This window comes from Puma concolor, chromosome E1 (genome assembly GCF_028749965.1).
Source record: "Puma concolor isolate L17-30 chromosome E1, mPumCon1.1.hap2, whole genome shotgun sequence".
Classification (NCBI taxonomy): Eukaryota; Metazoa; Chordata; class Mammalia; order Carnivora; family Felidae; genus Puma; species Puma concolor.
Genome location: NC_141680.1, coordinates 19,911,243 through 19,939,233, shown reverse-complemented (window position 1 = coordinate 19,939,233; position 27,991 = coordinate 19,911,243). Strand labels below are relative to the sequence as shown.

Sequence of the window (27,991 nt, the reverse complement as noted above, 5' to 3'; positions counted from 1 at the left end):
AGTTAACAATTTGTTTCAAATGCTATTTATTTTCACCCCATCTTATGTAGAAAAGGATTTCAGGTGAGCTTCTTGAATTAACTCTCTAAGCTTACCAAGCAGTTCCTACATTCCTGGCACAATCAGATGTCGTGTGACTCGAGGCAAACTGAGTGGCGGGGTGGGGGGACGTTATCCACACTTACCTGTTGACATCATATTGCTGACAGAGGCAAATTCCATGAATGTGTTATAGTTGGGCAAGAAGTTGTGCACCGACACTTCATCCACCCCACACCGGATATCTGCCTCCTCACAGAGGTGGCGGAAACAGGACATGGCAACCAGAACAGCTTCAGTGTCAGGGCTCCACAGAAACATGTACAGGGCCACTTCGAGTTTGGTCTGGGCCTGTCGGCATATCGGCGGTGTGCCGCTGCACCCTGCTGCACTATCCTGGGAGTCAGGGATGAGAGGCATTATGTTTGCAACTTAGGAGATTTTATTTATCAAATCCAACAATGCAACACACTGTGTACCATGTATGTGTGCGTTCAAGAACACGCAAAAGCTTTCCCCCGCAACCATGACAGGAATTTTCAAACCCCTAAACATCTTGTCTGAATGAGAAATGAGATGATTTGGACCAACATAATGCTACTATTTGTCCAATTTCAAATCGAATAGGTATTATCCTTACTTTAGATCCTAGAAATATAGATGAAGTCTAACGCAAACACAAGTAAAGTACCCGTGGCATAAATCTACTGAATGAAAAATGCAATGCACTTCAACTCAATTATAAATGACAAAGGAAGTAGTAAGAAATTCTATCTACCCACCAGTAGTAAGAAATAAAGTAAGTCCGCTGCAACAAGGACTAAAATAAGGGCACGGACAAGAACCGAATGTTGCTGTAGAAGATATACTTGGTTCTGGGTTACAGAGTCCCAAAAGGAATCCTCATTTACAACATGAATGTAAATTCTGCAGTCAACATAGACTGCAGTAAACACTATACTGCTTACTTGTTGTTTTTCCTCAACAGAAGGTTATGCTGAAAATTAGGGATAAAAGAGCTTTGGTCTGTACTTCTAGATTTTCAAGTCTAACAGTAAAATGCCAACGGTCAAGTGGACCAGCAAGATCTTCTGTGGAATATCAGTATAATCAAGATTCCTGCAGGCTATATATGGCAAAGATTAGGGAAGTTAACCTAATCCTACAACAAGGCTGTGAATACATGCTGCTGACCTTCCCATGAAAAAGGCAGACACTCATCGCCACTGATAAGGATTAAAGAAATGTACTCTCTAGATTGGTAGCTGTATCCTAAATGCCACAAATCGTGTTTTTAGGTTTTTAAGAGTAAAAAACAAAACAAAACAGGTTTGGTCTGGAAGAGACATTCTTTTGTCATGATTTGCTATTTTCACTTGTACTGTGATTTATTTTTAAAAAGAATTATGCACACAAACACAAAAAACACAGACGCTTATCTATTTCAAGCAAAATGCTTTATCTCCAGTAAATTTGTATTTTTGTTAGGTGGTACAACTTTTAAACTTCTGCGATATGAATGGTCCTTTGTACAGTAGAGGTTTATGATAATTGTAGCTCTCAGTTATAGCTTATCAATAAGTGTCAATCAATCAAGTGCTGTTTACACACAATCTCATTTAATCCTTCCAACACTTCTGGGACATAAATTGTTGTTATCCCCATTTTAAAGCTGATAAACTGGGTCACAGGGTTGTTAGGAACTTGCCTGAGGTTCCACAAAGATCAGTGATTGAACTAGAATCTAAGCAGTTCTTTACTACACTGTATCATCTAGTTGAAATTTACCAAAGTTCATTCAGGAAAAAACATACAGCACAGATGACAATAATACAGGAAAACTACAAAAGAAGCTGCTTACCATGGATGAGTTTCCTTTTCCCTTCCGAAGAGAGGCTCCAGGCGTACAAGTACGTATTAATTCTTCATGATCCATGGACATCTGACTGGTAGCTCCACTCGAAGGAACATCACATCCTACCCCGTAAAGGAAGAGAAAGTGACAGGAACTTCTATCTGCCTGCTAAAAAGAAGAAATAAGTAAGCCTTTCTGAAGCACTGATAATCAAGAAAACTAAATACATAATATGAGCTGTCTTTCTGTTTGCAACTATCCTGGAAAACTTCTCATCCCAACTCCTAATCCTTGAAGAATATTCACTAGAGACCCAATAGTACGAATAATGTTTGCTCAGTGTCTTTGAAGCTCCTCTTAGCCTTCCACCCTTCAAATCACCAGGAACAACAGGTTCTACAAATGCAAATTAACATTTCTAGATCTACCATGAGCACAGTTAAACATCAACAACATAAATCTACCATAGGAAAAATACAAGGTACTTCTCAGTCAATTACAAATGACGACAATTTTCTCCCCATAAGATTTTACCCTGTGCCATATCAGGATAATTGGAAGTTGACTCTTGACACTAAGTTCCTTTGGACCAGTAATTAACACTGGTAAATATGCCAAGCCTGTTGCAACTTTACTGACCAGAGTACTGCCGATTATTACTGGATTACTAATGCTTATACTCTGGAGAATTATACCATAGGCAAAGGTATGAAACCCTGAAGTCTAATCTTGTTCCTTATCTTTGGGATAATGCCAAATCCCACTATATTAACACACTAAGATAACCCTCATGTATAAAACCTAAATCACCATTAGCCCATTTCTAAACAAAGAAATTTAACAAGCTGCATGGTACACTGAAAAACATGAGTATAATATGTTTAAGATATCTTGGAGTTATTATTCTAGAAAAAGATAAAAATTCATTGAATCAAGAACTCCAAAAATTACACCATAATAGAAAAAAATTTAACTGACTACAGAAACTTTATGATAAAAGAAATTTAAAGCTCTTCTCTAACTCCCTAAAATCTTGTCCCCATACTTTAACAGTTCAGAATCAAGACTTTTCACTCAACCGTAAGGGAGAGGACTCAGATATTTGAAGAGGTGAAATTGTCACGGCAGAAATGTAAATAAACTTAAAGACCCTTAACCTCTTTCCTTAAGTTTCTTGACAGATAACTGGACTAGCCTAAACCATAAGATTCAAGTCTTATGCACAAACTTGAGACAAGATAGAATATGTTTCTCAATCTAATTTGGTTATAGCAGCCCCCACTCCTCCTCGGCCTGCCCCATAGAGTCCTGTTGAACTCAACTGGAATTTATCAAGATTGCAACTTCAAGGACAGAGACTCAACAATTTTTAAAATGTTAACTTCTCAGCCATTATCCTCTGCACACATATTTCCCTTTGAAGACACCGTAGGCAGAAAAAGCTAAAGTAGGACTTAATTTGGCTAATATACATTTTCTTAATCTCTTCCCATTTACCCCAAAATAGGCTTCCATTTTAAAGATGTCACTTTGCTTACCTTATTTTTAAGAAGAAATTTATTCCTGCAGATCAAAATTTCCCGCAACCATTTGAGAATTTCTGTGCTGCTAAGCATTTGATGGCTAGTTAATTTCTTGCAGATGTAAAAAAGCATTTGAGAGCTGCAATAGCATAAAGTTTGTGGTTATCAGTATCATCGATAAATAACCTAACAGAGGTACAATCAGTACATAAGAATGACATTCTCTCATAATGGATATAAATATACAGAAGCTAGGATTTTGTTTTAAAGAAATTGATTCTCAAAATGTTAATAGCACGATAATCAAAGGGAAGAGGTCTACAAATTATGTTAAAAAAAAAAAAAAAGCAAGCAACTCTAAATCCTCCAATCCCCAAACTCCCAAGTGTTTCATCTACGCATCTCATCTTTGCAGAAGACTCAGAAGAAATGACAGCCTACGTGCACAGCATAGGCTGTATGTAAACCCAGTGCTCTAGAGCAGGGATCTGCAAACAACTGCCTGTAGACCAAATCCGGTCCATTATTTGCTTTCCATAAATAAAGTCTCAGTGGAACGTGGCCACACCCATTCATTTACATACTGTCTATGGCTTTCGCTTTCGTGCTCTGACAGTGAAACTGAATAGTTCAGACAGAGACTATCTGGTCCACCAACCTATGATATTCACTACCTGACCTTTTAGACAAAAAATTTGCTGATCCCCACTCCAGAGTCATCATATTGTCCAACTGTACCCACTAGCCAGCCACATGTGACTAATGGGCACTTGAAATGTGGCTTGCCCAAACTGAGATGTGCTGTAAGTGTGAAACACAACCAAATTTTGAAGACTTGACGGAAAAAAATAATGCAAGATATCTCAATAACTTTTATATTGATTATATATTGGAATAATATTCTAGCAATAGAAGCTGGGTTTAAAAATATTATTAAAATTAGTAATACCTTTCCTTTACACTCTGTAATGCAGCAACCCAGAAAATTTTAAATTAGGTATGTGGTTCACATTACATTACTATTCAAGATCACTGCTCTGTGTCTAGGATTTAACTCAGCTGCCAGGGAAGACAGTGCACCCACTTCTATGATGAGATAATGACAAAATACACCTAAGGATTACACATTTCCATTTTTCTCAATGTGTTGCCTTTGTGCTCTTTAAAAGATCATAATTTATACAACCCAGGAAATAAATTATAAAATTCTGTATATATTTTTACCTTCTAAACAGATGTTCATTATTTTTTAAAAATATTTTTGAGAGAGAGAGAGAGACTGAGAGACAGAGACAGAACGTGGGCAGGGGAGGGGCAGAGAGAGAGGGAGACACAGAATCTGAGCTGTCAGTACCGAGCCCAAAACACGGGGCTCGAACTCACTAGCAGTGACATCAGGACCTGAGCTGAAGTCAGATGGTGAACTGACTGAGCCACCCAGGTGCCCCTAAACAGATGTTCATTATTAATTCACTTATCAAAATTATTGGTATTATGGAAAATTTATGAAAGATCATAGTTTTAAAAAGGGAAATAAATGATTAACATCATATAATTTTAACACTCTAAGCTCATATTTCTAACAATTTAGTACACAGTTGTAACTACATGGAAATCTGGAACATAAGAGAAAACACTAAGTAACAGTACTTATGGTTGGGTAATAATATTTAGCACAATGTTTTAAATTTTACTTTCTTGGAGCACCTGGGTGGCTCAGTTGGTTAGGTGACTGACTTTGGCTCAGGTCGTGATCTCGCAGTTTGTGAGTTCGAGCCCCACGAAGGGCTCTGTGCTGACAGCTCAGAGCCTGGAGCCTGCTTCATATTTTGTGTCTCCCCGTCTCTCTACCCCTCCCCTCCTCATGCTCTGTGTCTCTCTGTCCCTCAATAATAAACATTAAAAAATAAAAAAATATATAAAAAATTTACTTTCTAAATTGCTGTGACAACAATTCTTACAGTTAAAACAAGAATCTAATTAATAATTCAAGACAAATAAAATACAAGATCATAAAACCTCTATAAAGTTTCACAACTGACCAAGTACTACAGAGTTAATATCTAAAGACAAAAAATAAATGCAAAATAAAACTTTAACTTGAATTAAAAAGTTAAAGTACATATACCTAATTTCCCAAAATGTTTCCACAGGAGCATCAGGATTCCACAAATCAATGCTATCTAACTGATGAAGAACCAGCAGAGCCTGAATTTTAAAAAAGAGAGAGAATTACTCAAAAGTTTTTTGGTAAATGTAACACTGGAATATTTATTTTACAAATCTAATAAATCGAGCTATTTAATTGCAGCCTCAACACACAGTAAAAGGCAAAAGAAAAAGACTAAAGAACCCAAATCTCTAGGGAATAATATATGTAGAATAAAATCATTTTATTCTATCATTCTTACTTTAAATGGCATATAGAGACCCAGTTAAATGACGGACGAATTCAGAGGAGCAATATACACATATAAAAATTGTTTTAAGACACAAACTAAGTCATTTCAATAAGTGTTAAAGAACTCAGTGGAACAACAAAAAGTTAATCTCCAAGTAAGGAGAGCTCACCAAAATTAATACACACAACAATATTTTACTTCCAGGGTGAAAGGTAAAGTAGAAGTTATTCTGCTCACCGCAAATTCTTTTGGAACAGAAAAGATCAATTATTTTCCAAAGAACAAGGGCAGGGGAAGCAAAACAGACTTCACATTTCAGAGCAGGTTATTCATTCTTACATACTCCTATAGACCACAGAATTGAAGTTGGAATTTGGCTTACAGAACATTAACAAGAATTAAAGAAGTCACGTAAAATATACAGCTAATATACAAAAACACCATTATGAAGTAACGAAAACCATCGTAGTACAAAGTGTACCCCAGACTCTTCCTTGGAACCAGCCCCAACTCCAGTTCCACGTGGCATCCCCCAGAGACACCCCACTGAGCTACGTGTATTCTTCTCAGTCCTTGGTCAGTGTATTTGGTAATTCTTTTTTTTTTTTAATTTTTTTTTCAACGTTTTTATTTATTTTTGGGACAGAGAGAGACAGAGCATGAACGGGGGAGGGGCAGAGAGAAAGGGAGACACAGAATCGGAAACAGGCTCCAGGCTCCGAGCCATCAGCCCAGAGCCTGACGCGGGGCTCGAACTCACGGACCGCGAGATCGTGACCTGGCTGAAGTCGGACGCTTAACCGACTGCGCCACCCAGGCGCCCCTGTATTTGGTAATTCTTGAGCCCCTTGAAAGCCTTTTATTGAAACTCCCAACAAGACGCTGTTCAGAACAAATTATGAAAACTGATTTCTTCTCTCAAAATAGCAAATCAAATGTGTAAACCGCTGGTATGTGCATCGAAAACCTGCCTTACATTAGGAAAGGATACATAAATGTCTAACCTCAGATGACTTTATAACTCCAAAACATAAATTATATCAGGACCAGACCTATATTATCCTGTTTTATTGTAATTACTTTTAGATATATAATGAAAACTTCAATTCATTGTGAGAATCTTCAAAAATTATAGTTTATACCTCTCCTAACAAGAAAAAACCACACAAATTAACATCCAATTGTTACTATTGTGTAAAAACAATATAGTTTGCTGACACTTTAAGTAGCCAATTCTCTATATTTTTGTTTGAAGAAATACTTTTTAAAGTAATGAAAGACAATGGGTTAGCCTTTTCCCCTTAATATGATTGCTTCCCTTATCGTGTTCCCTTCCATTTTATTCCCTACATGTATTCTAACAAAGCTGTAAACATAGTGTACTCATCTGACATTTCCTAAATATCTTTCCATGTTGCCATGTGATTGGCATGTTTCAATGGATATTTAGCCATTTACCATTGTGTCATTGAGGACTGACCTGCTCTCTCCCTAGCGCATAGTTTAAGTTCTCCTAGCGCCCTATTATCAGCTACAGCAATAAGCATACACGTATGTGTAGCTTCTTCCTTTTGTATTCAGAGGATGAAACAAAAACATTACAGGAATGGAATTATTTGGACAAAAATTAGGTATCTGCACACCTTCTGCCAAATACCATCAAACAGCCTTCCAAGAAGTATGCAAGCGTGTACCCATTTGTAGGTCCAACAGCAACGTACACAAACACAAGCAATGAGTGAAACGCTGAATGCTAAAATATATTTGGTAACATAAAACATACAATACAAAGGGTAAAGTAGGAAATCTTAAGTGTATACATGCTCAAAGAAGTTTTACAAATGTATATACTCCATGTAACCATTACCTAGACCAACACTGTCAGTGCCTAGAAGCCCTTTTCGTGTTCCCTTCAGTCATTACTCCTTAACAAAGGGAGCCACCGTTCTGACTTCTACTGCCACAGACTACCTTTGCCTGCTTGTCATTTATATAAAGGGAATCACACAGTATGTTCCCTTTTGTGTTTGGCTGTTCTCACTGAACATTATGTTTGTGATACTGATTCATCCATGCTCAGCATTTAGCAATAGTAGCCCATTCTTTTTTCATTGCTGTAATCAATGGAATGAATATAACCAAAATTATCTGTTCTATATAGATATATTTGAGGTATTTCTAGGTTTTTGGGGGGGATGGCTGTTACAAATTATATTGCCATTAATATTTTTGTATGTGTCTTTTGGCAAGCATATAGAATTGCTAGATCACATGTTTACTTTGTAGATACTGCAAAACAATTTTTAATGGTAGTTGTACTAATTTACATTCCTGCTAGCAGAGTATGAATGAACACATAGTCATTTGATATTTCATAAAACTTTTTATTATTGATTTCTAAGTTAATTATACTGTAGTCACAAAAAAATTCTGAATGATTTCAATTGTTTAGAATTTGTTGAGACTTACACTTTACGCTCAGGATACATTCAATGTTCCATGCATACTTGAAAAGAAAGTGCATTTACTGAGTGTCACATTCAATGTACGTCACACAGTTCGTATCTGATAATTATGTTGTTCAAGTCTTCCATCCTTACTATCTTCTTGACTTGTTTATTCTATTAGATTCTGAGAAAAGTGTGCTCAAGCATCCGACTAAAACTAGATTTGTCTATCTCTACTTTTACTCCATATATTTTTAAATATTTTGAAGCTTTGTTTTTAGATTCATATAGTTTTATATTCTGGATAGATTGGACACCTTTGCAATCATGAGATGTCCCATGTTATCTCCAGTAATGCTTCTTGCTTTAAACTCTGTATGTTACTCCAGCTTTCTTGAGTTCTGTTTGTGTAGCATATTTTCCTATCCTTGGACTATCGAACTTCTGGTGTCTTTATACTTATGCTATGTCTCTCATAAAGACCACAGAGTAAGATTTTTGCACTCTTTGGTATTCACCAGAGAGAAATAAAAGCATATGTCTACACATAAGTTTGTACACACATGTTCCTAGAAGTTTTATTTGTAATAGCCAAAAACTAGAAACAACACAAATATCAACAAGTAAATGGATAAATAAATTATGCTACGGCCACACAGTGGAATACTATATAGTGATAAAAAGGAATGTGGTTTTTTTTTTTTAAAGGGACTATTGATACATGCAGCAACCCAGATGAATTTATGATGACTATGCAGAGTTAAAGAAGATAGACAAAAAGAGTATATAGTTTATAACTCCATGTATATAAAATGCATATTAACCTATAACAGAAAGCAGATCAATGGTTGCAAGGGAAGCAGGGGAGCAGACAGGGACAAAAGAGGAGGAAGGAAGGAAGGGAATACTGAGACGCACAAGATAACTCTCAATGATGGATATGTTCGCCTAAATGGCCATTAACAAGTGAATAAACTGCTTTCATCTCAAACGGAATACCTACCAACAATACAAAAATTTTTTAAAATTAAAAAAAAAAAAGAAGTAACTAACACATGTAATATCATGAACAAATCTCAAACACTTGGGAGTCAAAGAGGCCAGACAAAAAGGAATATACAGTCTAAGATTTCATTGAGATGAACTTCCACAACTGGCAAAACTGATCTATGACAGAAATCAGACCAGTGGTCTTTGGCACAGGGAGTGGGATCATAAGACACATGAGAACTTTCCAGGGTAACTAGAAATATTCTAAATCTTGTATGATTTTATTACATGTAAATTACACCTCAATAAAATTGATTTAAATTAAAACCATATTTAGCAATCAATATAAAAACAATTTTTTTTTTAAGTCAACTCTGTTCACACCCACTAGGATGGCTATAATCCAAAACACAGACAATAACAAGTATTGGCAAGGATGTAGAAATAGAACCCACATACACTGCTAATGGGAATATAAAAGGATACAGTCGCTTTGGGAAACAGTTTGGTCACTCAAAAAGTTACACAGTTACCATATGACCCTCCAATTCCACTGGCAATATATCCACAAAAAACCTTTTACACAAATGTTCATAGCAGCATTACTCATAATAGCCAAAAAGCAGAAACAATACCAAATGTGCTCAGCTAATGAATAAACAGAAGGCCCTATGTGTACACACTGGAATATTATTTGGCAATAAAAAAGAATGAAGTATTGATTGACACAGGCTATACCATGGAGGAACCTCGAAAACATGAAAGAAGCCAGACTCAAAAAGCCGCATATTTCATGAGTGTATTTATGTGAAATGGCTAGAATAAGCAAATCTATGAAGACAGCAAAGGGATTAGTGGTTGCCAGTGACTGGGGTAACAGGAGGATGCAGAGTGGCAGGGTTTATTTTGGAGTAACGAAAATGTTTCAGGATTAGTGGTGATGGCTGCACAACCTTGTGAATATACTGAAAAACACTGAATTGCACACTTTAAAATAGTAAACTTTATGGTATGTGAATTAGATGCAAATTCAAAATTCAATACATATTTTAAAACAATTCCAAAAGGTCAACTGCAATTAGAAAAATCTGAGGGTTTAAATTAAGCATCATAATTTGCACAACATTTTTGCTACATGAGATATACAGCAATTAAACCTTTTCCTTCTCCAGAGTTCATAAAACAGCATACAGACACAAACACACTTCTAGAAATGCCATCTCTCTCTGACAGATGTCCAGAAATGACATCATAGAAACCACACACCAAAGAAACATGAAGAACATATACATTTACAAACTTTCCTTCAAGAGCCCAGAATTCATTTCCCCTTACCTCCATTGCCTCCTGTGCGATCTCTGGCATGTGTGACTGAGGGACCAGCTGGACGAGCCCTGTAATTAATTCCGCTGTACTGCCTTGGGTTTCAGGCCCCTGTTTCCTTGGATTCTGCAAGGGAAAAAAAGCAAGCTTCAATTTAAAAAAATGTATCTATCACCTAACAGGGGCCAGAGAGAAAAGGGAATGGAGAGTGAATGCTGATGGGTACACTAAGCTTCTCTTTAGGGTTATGACAATGTTCTAGAAATGTTCTAGAATTAGATAGTGGTAATGCTGCAGAATCTTGTAAATGTACTGAAACCAGTAAATTGTACACTTTAAAATAGTGAATTTTATGGTATGTGTATATCTCGATAAAATAACAATTGGGGAATTTTTTAAAAGTCAGAACTGCTTTTGTTAAGGAGTCGCTTAATCTACAGCTATACTGTTCCTTCATGTGAATAATGTCCAGAGAAAATTCTGATTAAAAGAAAACAAAAACTAAGTATTAGCTTTTTAATTAAGAAATCATACCTTATATATAAGGAGCAGGTAATTTTTTTCACCAACACTACACTGGCTAAATACTACACCTCTGGTTTGGAGCTTACTGGTTTTAATCTTACAAATGACTGCACTCAAAGGCAAAGAACAGGTCCGGTCTAGTAGAAAGGACCGCCCTAGGCCGTCCAAGGCTGGAATCCACACCTCCAGATACCCACACTGCAGTCTGTTTCATTGTGGAAAAACGCTGGGTACTAAGCAAAGCACATCCACGGGGTACATAAATGCACATGTCTACCTTAAGAGACTAAAATGCTTCCTGTAGCTTGGATGCAACTATTTACACTTCACGAACATATGGCTCATTTAAGTGAGACCAATACAACCTGTGTCCCTATTTTATTTTACTAACTAGATTCTTTCCCGCCATAATGATTAAGGTAAGCCCTCATCCCGGAGTATAATTCACAACTGTTAGCCTACTTTATAAAATTTATATTCGTTCACAAATAACTCAGTAACATTTATTGAATACCAAAGACATAGCAAGTTGAAAAGATGTGTTTCTGGGGCACCTGGGTGGCTCAGTCAGTTGAGCATCCAACTCTTGATTTCAGCTCAGGTCATGATCTCATGGTTTTTGAGATTGAGCCCCACATTGGGCTCTGCACTGAGTATGGAGCCTGCTTGGGAGTCTGTCTGTCTATCTGTCTGTCTCTCTCTCTCTCCCCCCTCCCCTGTGCATGCATGCACACTCTCTCTCTCAAAATAAATAAATATTTTTAAAAAAGTGTTTCCTACCCTCTTGGAACATGTAATCTCGTGGGAAAAACAAACATCAATAAAATAACTAGACCAACAACTGTAAAACTGCAAATGAGATAAGAACTACGAAGCTACAAGCTGCTATGAGCACCGTGATAGAGAAATGAGGCACAATTTCATGGAGGCTTCCTTAGGGCAGTGATCACAGCTCAAAATTAGCAGGAATTACTATTGTAAAGAGGAAAGAGAAGTGTATCATAAGCAGAAGAAACAGCAGGGGCAGGTATGAAGGAATGTGGTAAGATGGAATGAACAGACCATCATGACTACAGAAAAAAGAGAAAGAAAAATATAATGCTAGATGTGGCAGAAGGGGCAGGTAGGAGTCAGACTCTGCATGCCCCTGTAGGTCTCTTTGGAGACCAAAAGGTCTTTATTCCAAGAGCAATTTCAACTAACACATGTTAAGCTGGGCAAAAGGCATGATAAGATTTGCTTTTCAAAGAGATCACCAGACCTTTAGTGGCAGAGAAATGTTTAGAGGGAGGTAGGAGAGGATGTTAGCTGGACAATTAGGAGGCTAGACAACATGAGAGTAATATGGATTAGGGTAGAGATGAAAGATATTAAATTGTTACTTTAAAAATACCATGACTGACATCACTTAAGTTACTCCTACATTTCTCCTATTTACTAAGATTTAAATAGAAAATACTTAAGTATACAGTGAATCTACTTTAACTTACCTTTGGTTGCGCTGAGAAAGTTGCCTAACCACTAGATGGCAGCAAAGAGAATAATTTCAATTTTAAACGGACTCTGCTTACTAAATTCCAATCTTGGAAAAGACCAAGTTCTTGTTCTTTGAATAATGGAATACTTAACACTGACGGCACTCGTGACTTTGGCGCATTCTTCACCCTGAATTATAGCCATGCAGAGAGCTGGTCCTCTATTAAGTGAAATGCATGATGAAATATTACCACAAATAACTTGTGCTACACACAAAGACATGAGGAGAAAGGGGATTTGATTACCTTTACTGTCTCCCTGGTAAGATTTTGTGAAATTTTCCATGCCTAATTCTAACAATTTATTCTACTAGACTCCCAAATTTGGATGGGCTTCTCAAAGAGTTCAAAATATGACAGGCCTTCCTTTGGCATTATTAATCCCTTTAGAAATTCTGTGTGTGTGTCTCTCCCCTCTTATTTCTCTGCAGAAAAAAAAACACTCATTACACTTTTTTTTCATTGAAGGGGTTCACAGAACTCTTGAAAATACGGACATCGAATTATGAACTCCTATATGTAGTAATTTGGAAGCACCTTAGCACTTATAAAACCTACTGCTAAACAAAGCAGCAAGAAATCTTTCTGGATGCTGCTCTCCAGAGACTGGAGAAACTTCAACAAAGCTTAAACATGTTATTCTATGACCTGCACAATACATAACTGTCATACTTGGGGCATTAATAACATTACTATTGATGTCAACTGCATTTTATTAATAATAATAATAGTTAACATTTATTTAGTGCTTATTATGCATTTATTAAACGTTATTCCTAAAAGCACGAGTGTACTATCTCAAGCTTTACAATCTGAGATAGGTACTATTATTATCATTATGAGAAAACTAAGAGAGGTTAAGTCACCCAAATCACATAACTAGTCTGTCTCTAGAGCCCATGCTTTTAACCACTTCATGTAACTATCACTCATTTACCTGTTCGTTCCCACTTACTGTGTACCACAGTATTGCCCTCAGGAATGCCATCTGAGGCTGCAAAAGCAGTTAGGATAAAAATTAAGTGCTAACCATACCCAATCCCATCTCCTTCTCCTTCCAATACAGTATTTCCAGGCAAAGCCAGTGATAACAGGTTGATGACAGGAAGAAAGGGAAATAAAAAAACCTAAAGGGTTTGGCAATAGCAACTGGATACTTAAAAACCAACTATGACCACGAGAAAGCACTCGGATTTATGGTTGCTTCATTACCTCCACCACCACCCCAGCATAATGTCTAAATAATACAAACCTGGTAACAGAGTAAAGAAAGAAGATCTCACAAAAACATGCTAGTTTAATGAAAAGGAAAACTGAGGAAAAGGGTAAGAAATCTGATCTAATTATATTGGTATCAGAGAAATGTAACTTCTAAGTTAGTTTTCTTTTTTTTATTTTATTTTTTTATTTAAAAAAAAAATTTTTTTTTCATCGTTTATTTATTTTTGGGACAGAGAGAGACAGAGCATGAACGGGCGCGGGGCAGAGAGAGAGGGAGACACAGAATCGGAAACAGGCTCCAGGCTCCGAGCCATCAGCCCAGAGCCCGACGCGGGGCTCGAACTCACGGACCGCGAGATCGTGACCTGGCTGAAGTCGGACGCTTAACCGACTGCGCCACCCAGGCGCCCCGAAGTTAGTTTTCTTAAAGGTGTCTTAGGTTTCAAGCATGAGCAGAAAGGGTCAGTGAGTGTTATTTAGCTAATAATGATCTCCAAGGTCTTGGCATTTCACTTAAACCAAATTAAGTTATTGTAGTAATTTCAAGACCTCTCGTATAAAATACTTACACAAAGCAAGAGCTTTGGATCCGCATGAATGAGTTTCACCATGGACAGGAGAAGATACTTATAGCTTCTTGTCTCCAGGTCTGTAGGTTTTTCTTTAAATTTAAGGCTTGTTACTTTTTCTTTAAATGTAAGACTCTACAAATAAAAACAAAAACATGTCATCACCTTGTAAGAATCAGATATCAGGTTAACAAAAATAGCTATCTAACTTTTTAAAAATAAATCTATTATTAAAAAGCTTTGAAAAAGCAGACATTTTATACCACAGATGTATGTGTGGTAAGAGTAGAAACATCTGAGTAAGTATAAGGTTAATATTATTAAGCTTAAAAAACAAATGAAAATTGGGACAGTGCCTGGGTGGCTCAGTTGGTTAAGTGACCAACTCTTGATTTCAGCTCAGGTCATGATCCCAGCCAGGGTTGTAGGATCGAGCCCCACATTGGGCTCTGCACTGAGCAAGAAGCCTGCTAAGGATTCTCTCTCTTTTCCTCTCTCGCCCTCTGGAAGGATTCTCTCTTGCTCTCTTGCCCTCTGTCCCTCTCCCCCATGCTCTCTCACTCTCTCTCTCTATATTAAAATAAAATTTCTGAGAACAAACTGAGGGTTTATGGGGGGGGGTAAGAGAGAGGGGAAAGTGGGTGATGGGCATTGAGGGGGGCACTTGGGATGAGCATTGGGTGTTGTATGGAAACCAATTTGTCAATAAATTATATTTTAAAAATAAAAATAAAATAAAATTCAATTTAAATAAAAAACAAATGGAAACTATTTTTGTAACATTCATATTATTCTTATATAATGTATTTAATAAAGTTTAAATGAAAATTCCTTAAAATACTAAACACTTTAATATCAAGTTGACTCCTATGTAGAAGAACAATTTTCCAAACTGTAGACACATTAGGGATAAAATATTTAGTCTATAGCTCTCACAAATACATACTTTGAGCAATTCATTTAACATTTATCCCACACAAATATACACAAATATTTCAGACAATCTATGACATTAATTTAACTAAGATGCATCATTAATGTACCACAAGAAATGAAAAACCACTGTCAACTCTAAGACACCAAATAAGATGTGTTCCCAATTTCAGAGATGTTAAAAACTAAAGCGCTTCTTAGAATTGATGAAATATGCTATATAGTCGGTCTCTGTACTTAATAGTTTAATGGTAAATTCTGCTTTTTCCTTCAATGGCATTCCATCTCTCTTGAGTTACTAAATGCATGTATTTTGCCTGAAGAACATTGATAAAACAAAGAAAGAAGGCTTTGACAAAGATAAATCATGAAAAACGTGCTTCAATTACAGAGATACTGCGGTAGATGCTGTGCTGATATCATAATTATGCCTGTTACTCAATGAAAAATCCAACAATTATATTCTGGATACACAACCACCTCTTTCTATTGTTATAAATCATTTCCCCCTTTTCTTTAAAAGGACATAAAATATCTAGTTTTGACACATATGCCTTTATTTATTAATACTTTTAGTTTAAAAATGTCTAGTTTTAGGTGTATAACATAGTGATTTAATATTTATACACATTACAAAATGGTCACCACAGTAAGTCTAGTTACCATCTGCCACCATAGAAAGTGGTTACAATATTATTGATTATATTCCTTATGCTGTGTATTCCAGCAAGTCTTACTTATTTTATAACTGAAAGTATCTCTTAATCCCCTTCACTTGTTTCGTTGATCACTCCACTGCCCTCCCATCTGCCAACCATCAGTTTGTTCTCTGTACCTATCAGTCTGTTTTGTTTTTTAGATTCCACATACAACTAAAATCATATGATATTTGTCTTTCTCTGACTTATTTCACTTAGCATAATACCCCCAGGTCCATCCATGTTGTTGCAAATGGCAAGATTTCATTCTTTTTTTATGGCTGAATAATATTCCAGAGTGTGTGTGTGTGTGTGTGTGTGTGTGTGTGTGTGTGTGTGTGCATACACACAACTACATCTTCTTACCCACTCATCTATCAATGGACACTTAGGTTGCTTCCATATCTTGCTATGGCAAATAATGTTACTACGAACATAGCAGTGCATGTCTTTTCAAATCAGTGTTTTGCTTTCTTCACAAATAAATACCTAGGAGTGGAGATACTGGACTGTATAATATCTCTATTTTTAATTTTCTGAAAAACCTCCATACCATTTTCCATAGGCTGAACCAATTTACATTGTGACCAACAATGAACAAGGGTTCCCTTTTCTCCACATCCTTGCCAATACCTGTCATTTCTTGTCTTTTTTCTAATCAGTCTGACTAGTGTGAGGTGATATGTCATTGTGGTTCTGATTTGCACTTCCTTGATGTTTAGTGATGTTGAGCATGTTTTCATATGCCTGTTGGGTGCCTGTATGGCTTCTTAGGAAAAATCGCAAATATACAGATAACAGGATATTCAGCAGCTATGAACACATAATAAAAATGTCCAAGTAAATAGGCTGTCCTTCAAAGGTAAAAAGCAGAGATGCACATCTGTAACACACAGCCACAATTCTCCACGTCTAAGTGTAAGACGCATTTGTTAGTATAACTGAGGACACTGAAGGGTTCTGGTCCTCAAAGGGGAAGAACTACTACCTAACATCCACATCAATGCTCAAGAATATCAATATAGAAAGGAAATAGCAAAACTCAGAAATACTGTTTGCTTGCATATTTATATTCCCACAGCAAATATCTTACCAAATGCATTTAATCAATTCTGTTTTTACCATTTGTTCCCATTAAACTTTATTCTTTCATTCTAAGTCATGCTAACACCTTAGATCAAGGTGATCAACTCTCATGGAACAAATATTTACTAAGATGTAACTAAGTGCAACTGTTCTTCCCTGACACAACCAAGTGCACAGGAACACAGATCAGAGAACAATTAACAGATTTAATAATTATCTTTTACTCGGTAATCATTTTCTAACAGTAAATAATAGTTTAATTATGTCATTTTTTCATCTCAGGAATCAGCATATAAATTTTGTTCCAGCACTGACTTGAAAAGGTTAAATAAAGTTTTCAATTCAAATACCTTTTAATTAATGGACATTAGGGGGTTCTATAAAAGGCGGAACAGCATGCTAAAGAAGAAATACATTTTTAACCAGAAATGTAAAAAAAAAAAAAAAAAATTATCCATCCATTAATTTATTGACCTTCCATCCTGCAGATATTAGTAAGAATCCAACATAGTACACGCACTTTGGCCAAAGAAGAGAAGCAGTCGCGCCCAGGAATAAATTCATTAATCAGAATATGTAGCTGTCTATTAAGGGCCCAAACCATTTGTTACCTTATTTAAGACTATGACTAAATTATAGGCATGTAAGAGCATATCTCCTTTAGAAGCAAAATGTGCAGTAATTACACATATTTGTGAAAACTCATACAGCTATCATTAATAGGCTACCCGAGTTTCAAAACAGTAAACGATTAGTGCTAAGAAAAATATTTCAAACTTTTAAAAATATTACCAAAGTATAAAATGGAGAAGCTATGGCCCATTGTGTATATGTTAAGGCTAAAGAGTTTAAGTGATGAAGAGCTCAATCTAAGAAAACAATGTAATCTTAGACTATATTATTAGTAGAATATGTGTATGCAGACACAGCAGGTTAATGGCATTCTTCAATTATACCACATCTGCAACACTAAAAGCGGATCTTCATATGTCATTTTAATTGGGAAAAAAAAATGTTAGCTTGAATCCTTTCCAGAAGAGAAGCAGAAGAGGAGAGGTTTAAAAGCAAATCAGGAAAGAAATTACTTCACTCATTCAACACATATGCACTAAATGCCTACTACGTGCCAGATAGCATTCTGGGGGCGCCAGGAACCCAGTGCTGGACAAGCCAGATGGAGCTCCTGCTTTGATCAAACTAATGCACTAATGAGGTAAGACAGCTAAAGAACTGGACAGGCATTGGAAAGAATGTCAATTATTCACTAATCATGACTATCTGTCATTCACTAAACATTTTATGTGCCTCAGTTTCCTCAGCGGTAAAAACAGATCAAACAGCACGTGTGTGCATGTGCGCACACGCGCGCGCGCGCACACACACACAAGCTTTTAAAGAAAGCTGAAATAATTAAACCCTTCCCAATTCTAAAGTCATATTTAAAAAAAGAAACCTTAGCAGTTCAAGATAACTTTACTGAAATATCTGCAGTGCTGTCCTATGGAAGAAGCAGACACAACATCTGGGGCAATGCAAATGAGGACAACGCACTGAACATATCATGTTAACACAGTGGTTTTCAACTGGGGGCAGTTTTGTCTCCCGAGGGATAACTGGAAATGTCTGGAGACATTTTTGCTTTTCAAGACCAGCAGCCAGCAGGGTGGTGTTACTGGCATGTAGTGGTAGAGGCTAGAAATGCTGCTAAACATTCTACAGAACACAGGATAGTCCCCTACAACCGTCTCCTACAACATTTAAAAATACCAACAGTGCCAAGGTTGAGAAACCCTGATGTCACACATTTAAACCATTTATTACAAATTTCCTATGTTTCGGGCTTGAGGGCCACCTGTGGTGAGCTCTTTATTAGAAGTGCTCAAGCAAGAGCTACAAGACTGGCATCTCTGTGAGGGTAAGTGCCTTGTCTTTTTAGCTCATCACGCTTCCCTGGTGTTAACACTATGCCCGGCAGCTTATGGGAGAGCTCAGAATTTCCACATTTACTGTCTGACTGTTCACAGCACCAGGTTTAAAAGGGAAAAGATTCACCTTAAAGATCATCTCAATAGTAAAATTTTATTATTCTAAAAAATTATTTCAGATTAAATTTGTTAATTAATTTTCCCGGTAAGAATATCAGGCAGAAAACCCTCCTTCGGCCACTATGTATAATTTCATACACACATATAGTACATATTCATACACATACATACACACAAAATTTCATATATAATTATATGAAAGTAAACAGCTTAAGAATGATTTCACAAATCAAATGTATACTGACACCTTCAGAGAATAATAGGAAATAAAAACTCAATTCTTATCATAGGTGTCCTTGGACCAAAAGAAATCTAGCTGTGGTTTTCATGAACTTTCAGTACTACAGTATGTTGCTCCTGGAATCAGTTAATAAGTAAGGCTAAGATGTAAAATAACTTCTAAACGTAGGGAACATTTTCAGACTACCAGTCAAATTTTGTCTTTGTTCAAAGGACTAATTTCGTTTCACTTTCTTTCAGTCCTCATGCACAGGAAGTGAAACTGCAGATGGCTGGTAAAGTGGATACTGAAGTTAAAGTGGAAGTGACTATTAACTTTCTACCAGTTTCTACTATTGAAGGCCATTAATTTTCTGCCCAAAGAATTAGAAACTTTAAAAAGTCAAAGTTCTATTTACTATAGGATATCTAGAACGAATTAATTGTTAAACAATTATTTTAAGTCATTTTTCAAGACAACTTGTAAAACGATGTCTAGTTATTTAACATTTAAGTAACTATTATTTATGTTTACCTCCAATTAACTTAGAGCGAAATTTTCAATTTTTTAAAAAACTAAGTAGTTGGCATCACAAAAAGTCAACTAAAAATAGTTTGTGTTTTATTTATTTTATTGACTAAAACATAATTTCCATGTTCTTTGGCTATAATTTTTTAGACTAAATAATCCTAAAGTATTCAGTATAGCAAACGTCTCTATTTGAACATCTGAGATAAATAATCCTCAGAAACAACTACTGACAACTGGATAAGAGTGAACTACAATTGTATTGAACCAAAATATTTTATTGACTAAGGAAACTTGGGAAAAGAGGAGAAAGCTATTTAAATTATGAGTGTGAAATGGCTAACTTACCAGAAAAAAATTTTTACCAATTTTTACCAAAAAATGTTTTACCAATAGGTAAAAACGTGCTATGTTTTCATTTGAAATGACATGATGTGACTATAACAGTAACTATACACAGAAAAGTCAAAGAAACCAAGGACTTTTCTGAGGTAGTTACAATGGATCATACTTACAGCCACAGAAGCCCACTGCCATGCAAAACAGTGACTGGTTGGCATCTGATCATGTGAGCGACAGCAGCCAATAAGAACAGAAAATAAGAAGCAGAAGACAAAGCACCACCAATCAATGTCAAGAGTTGCCATGTAGAATACTCTTGCTATACATAAATACCAAGAAATGACTTCTATGATCCTGTAACTGTCTGTTTCAATTGGTTCCATACGAGTTTTAAAATTCCATTTAAGAATACTAATCTGTTAGAATACCTCATTTGAAAAGACTCTTTTTACTAAATTTAAACATGAACTTCAGTATCAAAGTGCCTATCATTTGCTGAATGATAGCACATTTGCTGAAATATGAAATATTTTATTTTAGATAAAAATGTTTCATTTTATTTCTAATTTCCTATGTGCCGTGTCCAGCATCCAGTGGGCAAAAACGGTGTAGAAACATTCACTCTAACCCAGGAGTCAGCTTCCCTACTCATCCCCAAAGATGAAGAGCAAACCAAAATATTTTGATTCGTAAGGAAAAGTTACAGCAAAAAGAAAGTAAGGGAAAAAAAAAAAAGGAGAATGAAAGAAAAAGAAATTAAGATTTTTAACAGCATTTTGTGGGAAAATTTCTCTAAGAAAAACAAGTTCGACTCACTGAAATCGTGAAAAACAAACACCATTAGCTAGCATTGCAACAATAATGCAGGATGCAACATACCACGATACTTACAGAAAAGGAAGGACTCATTTGATTTTCTAAAATAATCAAAAAAACAGGAATAGGATAGAGACACTGAAAACGCAATAGGAAGAAGGGGGAATTCAAAATTCACGATTCCTCTTACCGGTGCCATTCGTATTGCTGGGTGTGCTCCACAACCCTGCACTGCTTTATGAAGCGTTTCACCAAACATGTTTCGAAGCTCGACTGAGTGACAATATACAGCATCGATCTTAGGCCACCAATCCAACGCAGACTAGAGAAAAACAGAGACCATAAGAGAAGAAAAGTATAAATTTGCATGAGTTACATGCTCTGGTTAACACTGTAGTCTTAGGTTTTAGCCTTCCGTGAAAAATTTTCTAGGACCATGCAAACACACACCATGATTTCCAAAGTCTTCAAATAAGATCTTTAATTCAAACACCGAACCATACATGTATTTTAAAATATAATAATGAACATGAGACAAACTGCCACTTCATGTGCATGGGCATATGAGACTACCGTTTCTCACTGATAAGCCAATGAATCTGAAAAACAAAGAGTCTTTAGAAAGCTAATTCTGTAGCCAATCTTTTTCTTTTTTTTTTTAAGTTTAACTTTTACACATTTCAGAAACATATGCATTTATAGTATATATTCTCCCACATAAGAATGCTATTATCAAAGTTTTAAGAAAGATTAGTGGTTCAACACAATGTTGAAGGACTATGCGGCAAACCATCACTTATATGCCTACAAACAACAGTGATTGGTACAACATAAAATTAGTAAATGAGATAAAGCTATTAGTAAACCTATAACCTTAAATTGATATGCAATGATGGTATAATACATGAAAAGACTAATGATTACCACAAGGACAAACTGCTCATGGCTAAATATTGTTTAGATGTAATTATTTTCTGTAAATATCTGTCAGTTTCGCCCATTTAGCTCTGATTCTAGTTTCTAGTGACTATTTTATTTGAATAGTGTCTAATGTAACTTTAAAATTAATTACTATATTATGGGGGTGCCTGGGTGGCTCAGTCAGTTAGGCATCCGACTCTTGATTGCAGCTCAGGTCATGATCTCACAGGTTCGTGAGTTTGAGCCCCACATCCAGCTCCTTGTACTGACAGTGTGAAGCCTGCTTGGGATTATCTCTCCTCCCCCGCCCTCTCTGCCCCTCCTGTGCATGCCCTCTCTCTCAAATAAACAAACAAAAAAAATTACCGTATTACTAAAATGAATAAAACTATAAAGTCTATTGGTCAAGACAAAAATGAATGTTCACTATATATGGAGATTATGCAAGCCATACGGGACCACTTAACACATAGGTTATTACACAGGCATCCAGTTTATGACACTCCCACTGCAGAGGAGACACGTGAGAGAATGACTGAATTAACACAGGCGGAGGATTTAAGAGCTTCATATCCTAATCCCAGGTTCCTTCTCACTCAAAACTAAGCTCGTTAAATTCTCAACTTTTAATTTCTTCACCCATAATCGTCAGAGTATTTTAGGCAGCAGCATCAAGTTATATCACTTTAACCTAAAACTATGCGTTACGAAACTCTATTTACTGGGTAGTAAATTATACAATCAACTTACGACACACAACTTGAACACTGAACTCTATTTAGGAAGGGACCCCAAAGCTGTGAGGGAAGAAATACTACTCTCTTTGGAAAGTACGGTTGATACTGCTATTCCCTCAACCCTCACTCTACATAAGCTCATTCCTACCTAACAAATGATCAAATTTTAGTTTGGTTATATAATGGATTCTTTAAACTCTGGTCAATTCAGTCATTTGACTTGCCCAAGCAATCAGTACAGCTTGATCTCCATTTATTTACTAATTTACACAGCTTGTATTAATCGGCTTAAAGAGACAAAGGCTGAATAATCACAAAATGCAATGAGATAAAGGTCCTACTAACTCTCCTGACCCCATAATATCCTGTCAGAAACTAACTAAAGAGAAATGCATCCCATATAACACCTGATCCAAACTACTACATTACTTTAATAGCTGTTGAAATTGTACCATGGTACCAGGTGCATCTTATAAAATAATGTGATTTTAACTCATGATTTAGTGATTTTCATAATATAAAAATTTATTCATTTTAATATAAAAGTTAAAGATACACTTTCAAATTAAATACGCACTAAAAACTAGACATCATGTGGTTGGTAAAAATTATAGTGTTTTACACAGTTACTAAATGTGTCCGTTCTGAAACTAGTCAACGAAAGTAGACATTCTTTTTTTTTTTTTTCTCGAAAACACTACGTTTATTGCCAAACAAATGGCAATACTTTTACAAGTACATAGTATGAGCAAACTATGACGATTCTTCAAGAGATTGCTTAAATAAATTTTCAAATGTGTTGGAGAGAACAACTTATCCAGCCTCTTGGTAGGAAGAGGTCCTGTCATTCTCGGTACGGGAGCTACCCATGAGGAAACTACAACAAACTGCCATAAGGGACAAAACAGAGTGAATACCAAGTACCATGCTAGCCACAGCATGTTCCGCTGATGGCTAAGATATCTGGGTCAGATATGTGTATTACTATTTCTTTAGTTTCCCAATTATAACAACATACCTAACTGAACCCAAAGGAAGCCAGTAAGGATTAAGTACGTAACACAGATCTTATAACTGTAATTCATCTCTTACAGCATGCCATAATAAAAAAGTGACCGTACTAGAAGTACCAAATTTGAAGCTGACAAATGTTTACAGTATGACAAAATTCAAATAGTGAACAGGCTTGCAGATTTCTTAAGAAGAAACAGAATATCTTAGACCTAAACACTGTACTTGTGAACGGAGTATGAGTATGTTTCACAGAAGGAAAAAAAAAAAAACTGCAAACCATTACCACTCCTACGTAACCCTCAAAAACGTATCAGTAAAACTTTTATCTTACTCGAGAATGTGATAATAAGAAACAAAATCTGTGAATTTGGCTAAAGAACCATGGAAGGCAGGAACTTATGAGGTGTATTGAACCAAGAATCATTGAAAAGGAAATTTTATACTATGAATAAATTTAAGATTAGGAGTCCAAATATCTCGGAAAAACTTCATGTGATTTCAAGACAAAGTTATTTCCATAACTGTCTTCAGTGAGACTCTGTAATAGTCAATTCCATAAATTTGCATATTTACTTTATAAATAGTCCTTTTCAGTCAGAAAGTACTTCAGATTCAGTATCTAGTAGCCTCAAACCACAGGAAGGAGAAAAAACAAAAACAAAAACACCAACCCTACCAAGAAAACAATTTATCAAACAACCTATAATAAGATAAAGTACCCACTGTCTAAAGTATACCTTTAAAAGATACTTTATAGACTCAAATTTATGCTTTTGGCAGGTTACTCGTTAAAGGTCGAGTTAGTCGATACGGGTTTTTCATTTCGTACAGACGTGACCTCCGATACAGACACACCGCGCCCTCACACATGCAGTACCCAGCGGAGCACAGAAGGACGCACGACCACTTCACCGTGTACATGGAGGCATGCACGAAGTACCACTCCAGGCATGCTTTAAACCCACAAAGGAGCAGCCCAGCCACTTACAGCAGTGCCAAGTCCATGCTTGAAAGTGCTCTATGTATTCGATTGTAGACAAAAATATTTCACAATTAAAGTAACTAGCCACAAAGAATCAAAAAAGTATACACTTGGGTTTATTAAATCAAGTTGTAAGCATTTATGTAAAACCATCCACTCTAACAAATGGAGTGTGTTTAGTATTATAAGTCAAAGGAGAAAAATAATAATATTTTAATTCTGAATTACACATAAACCTGAGGGGGGGGAAGTCATCTCTTTTTTTCTTAAATGACCCTGAAAGTAAACATTAAGGATACAATGTCTTGCTCATTACCCTGGCAAAAGTAAAGTAAAATTTTGTTAAGTTTTTAATACAAACATACCTTATCTGCAATCAGATTCATTAAAGTTTCCCTTCGGGGATAAATAGCATTTTACGTTATTTACGCCTATCATTTAATCCAATGATACTCAAGTGAGGAACATATCATTCCCTCAAGGCGTTTCAGTCGCCCACAATGTCTGGGGGTGGGAGGAGGGAAGAGGCCCAACGGTATTTAGTGAAATGAGGATGAGGGATACTAGGTGTCTGGCCACGCACAAGATAGTCCTGCACAGCAAGGAATTGCCCTGCCCAGAATGCTAGCGCCCATGGAGAAAATGAAATGTGTCACTAGTCAGCTCTATTGACAGCTATTCTTGCCCTGCAGGGATGGATGAAAGAAAAGAAAGTGGGCAGAGTTTCATTTAGCTCAACGCATCCAAGGCAAATAAGTGTGGGGAGGTACTCTTAATTCATCAGCGATACACTCTTAAAGTGGAATTTGCCTATAAAGAGGACAAATATACCTAAGTTATCAGTGATTAACGTTCTTTTTGAGGGAGAAAAAATGTGGCCAATTTACACATAACTATGAATATCCATAAATGGATTAAAGTAGAGCTATGGTAAATAACACTTGAGAACCTTCAAAATATTATTTTCATGATCAGAAAAACAGCATTTTTTAACTTCATGGTCCAAATCTGATAAGGTTTCATCATCCTTCTACTTAATGTACCCACATCAGAGTCCAAAGTTTCACAAGTATCTCTTAATGAACTTGCTTATTTTGTCTGATATGCTTTTGTATCATGTCAATACCTCTATTTAAGTGTGTTAGTATTTCACGTATTTAAGGAAGACTAAAAAAGTACAATCAAATATGATCTCACCATTCTAAATGTACCATACTGGCCTACAACATATTGTTAGTTACTGCTTTTAACTTAAATGGTAAGGTGACAAGTCAGAACATATCAAATGCTGGGGAAAGGCTAGAAATATTAAAATAATATGTAAAGAGTTTGGGGATGTGGGGCACCTGGGGGGCTCAGTCGGTTGAGCGTCAAGCTCTTGGTTGTGGCTCAGGTCATGATCTCATGGTTCGTGGGTTGGGGCCCAGCATTGGGTTCTGCGCTGGCAGGGCGGAGCCTGCTTGGGATTCTCTCCCAGCTCTCTCTCTGCCCCACCCCCCAACACAACTAAGGAAATAAATAAACTTAAAAAAAAAAGAGTTTGGGGATGAAAATGTTCAATTATATTCTCAGTGGCACTGTTCTCAAGGACTTTTGATGCAAATAAAATATTTCAGGTTTAATCTTTCCAAAGGATCCTATTAACTCCACCTTCCTCAATAAAGGAAGGCCAAATTGAATATGAAACTAAATATGAAAAATACAAATGTATATCAATTACTAGATATAATCACCTGTGAGAGATATATCTAAGTTCAAAACCTTTTATAAACCAAGAATGTCTTTTGTAAAGAAATAAAGGAAGAAAAAAATTTTAAGTAATTTAGCAATACCTTTTGGACTTACATTGGTGATGATTCGATGGAGTGAATTTACCAGCACATAGTGAAATGTAGAAGGGGAATTCTGAGCCAGGCAGATCTACAGGGGAAAGAAAAAAAAATCATATATTATTTCTAAGAGAAAAATATCCTGTAGCACAAATGAGAATAAAAGAAACAAAGTTTTTAAAAAACAGAATAAATTCTTAAGGTCTTAAAATTAGTATTAATGTATAATATTGAGAAATACCAATTCATCCTCATAGTCTTTTCATATTTATAAAGAAAGGACCAACAGCATCAGGAAGCATAACTGGATAAAAACCAATGTTCTCACCTTAAAGTGTTGGTTGTTGTGAGGGCTTATACGAAAGCAAGAGACAAGGCAGTCAATCATCAGATCCACATCTGCGGGCTGACTGCCTCTTGAGAATGGCTTACTTGGATTAAAAAGCAGGTTCTATAAAAATCCCGAGAGAAAACAAAAGCCTTTAAACAGTCATGCAGTATTTTTTTTTTTTTTTTTACTCGTATTTAATAATATCAACACAGCATCCACGTAGAGGGCAGTAACATTCAGTTGCCAGAAGAAGTAGAAAACACTAACGTTGTGGTTCGTTGGTCTGATAAAATTCTTGCTGTACCATGTTTGGTTCCTTTCAGGCCCTCATTTCTACGTTACTGTAAAACCAAGTCTGAATGTTTATGATAACTTAAGAAAACTGGCTAATTCTGTGTTTTCGTCAAATTCGAAGCCACTTTATTTAGTCTGAGTAACCCAAAAACAACAAAAGCAGGTCCTACGAAGGTATCATCAAAGAAGATTCAGAACTTCGGTGTTTGCAATGATCTCTGACAACTATCTAGCATAATAATACTAATACTGGAGGTTTATTTTTCCTTAGGTATTCTTAAAGTTTGAGGTAGAGAAGTAAAAAGCAAATTACCTTAAGATCAACCACCATGGACTGGACTAGGAGGAAAATGACAGAGTTGTCTTCCCAGTTGATATAAGTACTTGCTTTGCACAGTTTGACACAGGCTATTGCAGCACTCTCCGTCAGCTGCCTGCTTCCTCCATGGCCGGCAAGTGCTTTCCGTAGGCTGTCCAGAAACAACTTCTACAGAATTCAAATACAGAAACGAGACAATATGCCAAGTTTCTAACATTTCAGATTTGTCTCATAAAATAGCCAACTATCAGCCTCTAAAAATCATATTCTAAAACCACATACTTGATATTTCCAATTTTTTATTTCAAAATTTAGGTAGTTGTCATCGCTGACATGTTTCTCAAATCCCCAGAATCAGAATCTGTTCTTCACTTTCTTGGTTGTATTATTTTAAAAAAATTTTTCTTTTACATTTATTTATTTTTGAGAAAGAGTGAGACAAAGCGTGAGCAGGGGAGGGGGGAGAG

General features: G+C 36.2%; 1 protein-coding gene across 9 annotated transcripts in view; it reads right to left on the bottom strand.

Annotated features, from left to right (window-relative positions):
* The window catches only part of NF1 (neurofibromin 1), a 247,612-nt gene that overhangs the window by 141,094 nt on the left and 78,527 nt on the right, over positions 1 to 27,991 (bottom strand). For 6 of the 9 annotated variants that reach the window (XM_086686551.1, XM_086686554.1, XM_086686552.1 and 3 more), the window contains exons 9-19: positions 27,519 to 27,692; positions 26,909 to 27,031; positions 26,597 to 26,671; positions 24,758 to 24,787; positions 21,288 to 21,419; positions 14,430 to 14,564; positions 10,592 to 10,705; positions 5,546 to 5,625; positions 3,433 to 3,556; positions 1,901 to 2,062; positions 186 to 435 (exon numbers count right to left, since the gene is read on the bottom strand). In XM_086686551.1, coding sequence (XP_086542677.1) covers positions 186 to 435; positions 1,901 to 2,062; positions 3,433 to 3,556; positions 5,546 to 5,625; positions 10,592 to 10,705; positions 14,430 to 14,564; positions 21,288 to 21,419; positions 24,758 to 24,787; positions 26,597 to 26,671; positions 26,909 to 27,031; positions 27,519 to 27,692 — 1,399 coding nt within the window. The remainder of the gene's footprint in view (positions 1 to 185; positions 436 to 1,900; positions 2,063 to 3,432; positions 3,557 to 5,545; positions 5,626 to 10,591; positions 10,706 to 14,429; positions 14,565 to 21,287; positions 21,420 to 24,757; positions 24,788 to 26,596; positions 26,672 to 26,908; positions 27,032 to 27,518; positions 27,693 to 27,991) is intronic. The other 3 variants (XM_086686553.1, XM_086686547.1, XM_086686549.1) reach the window with 2 other exon arrangements.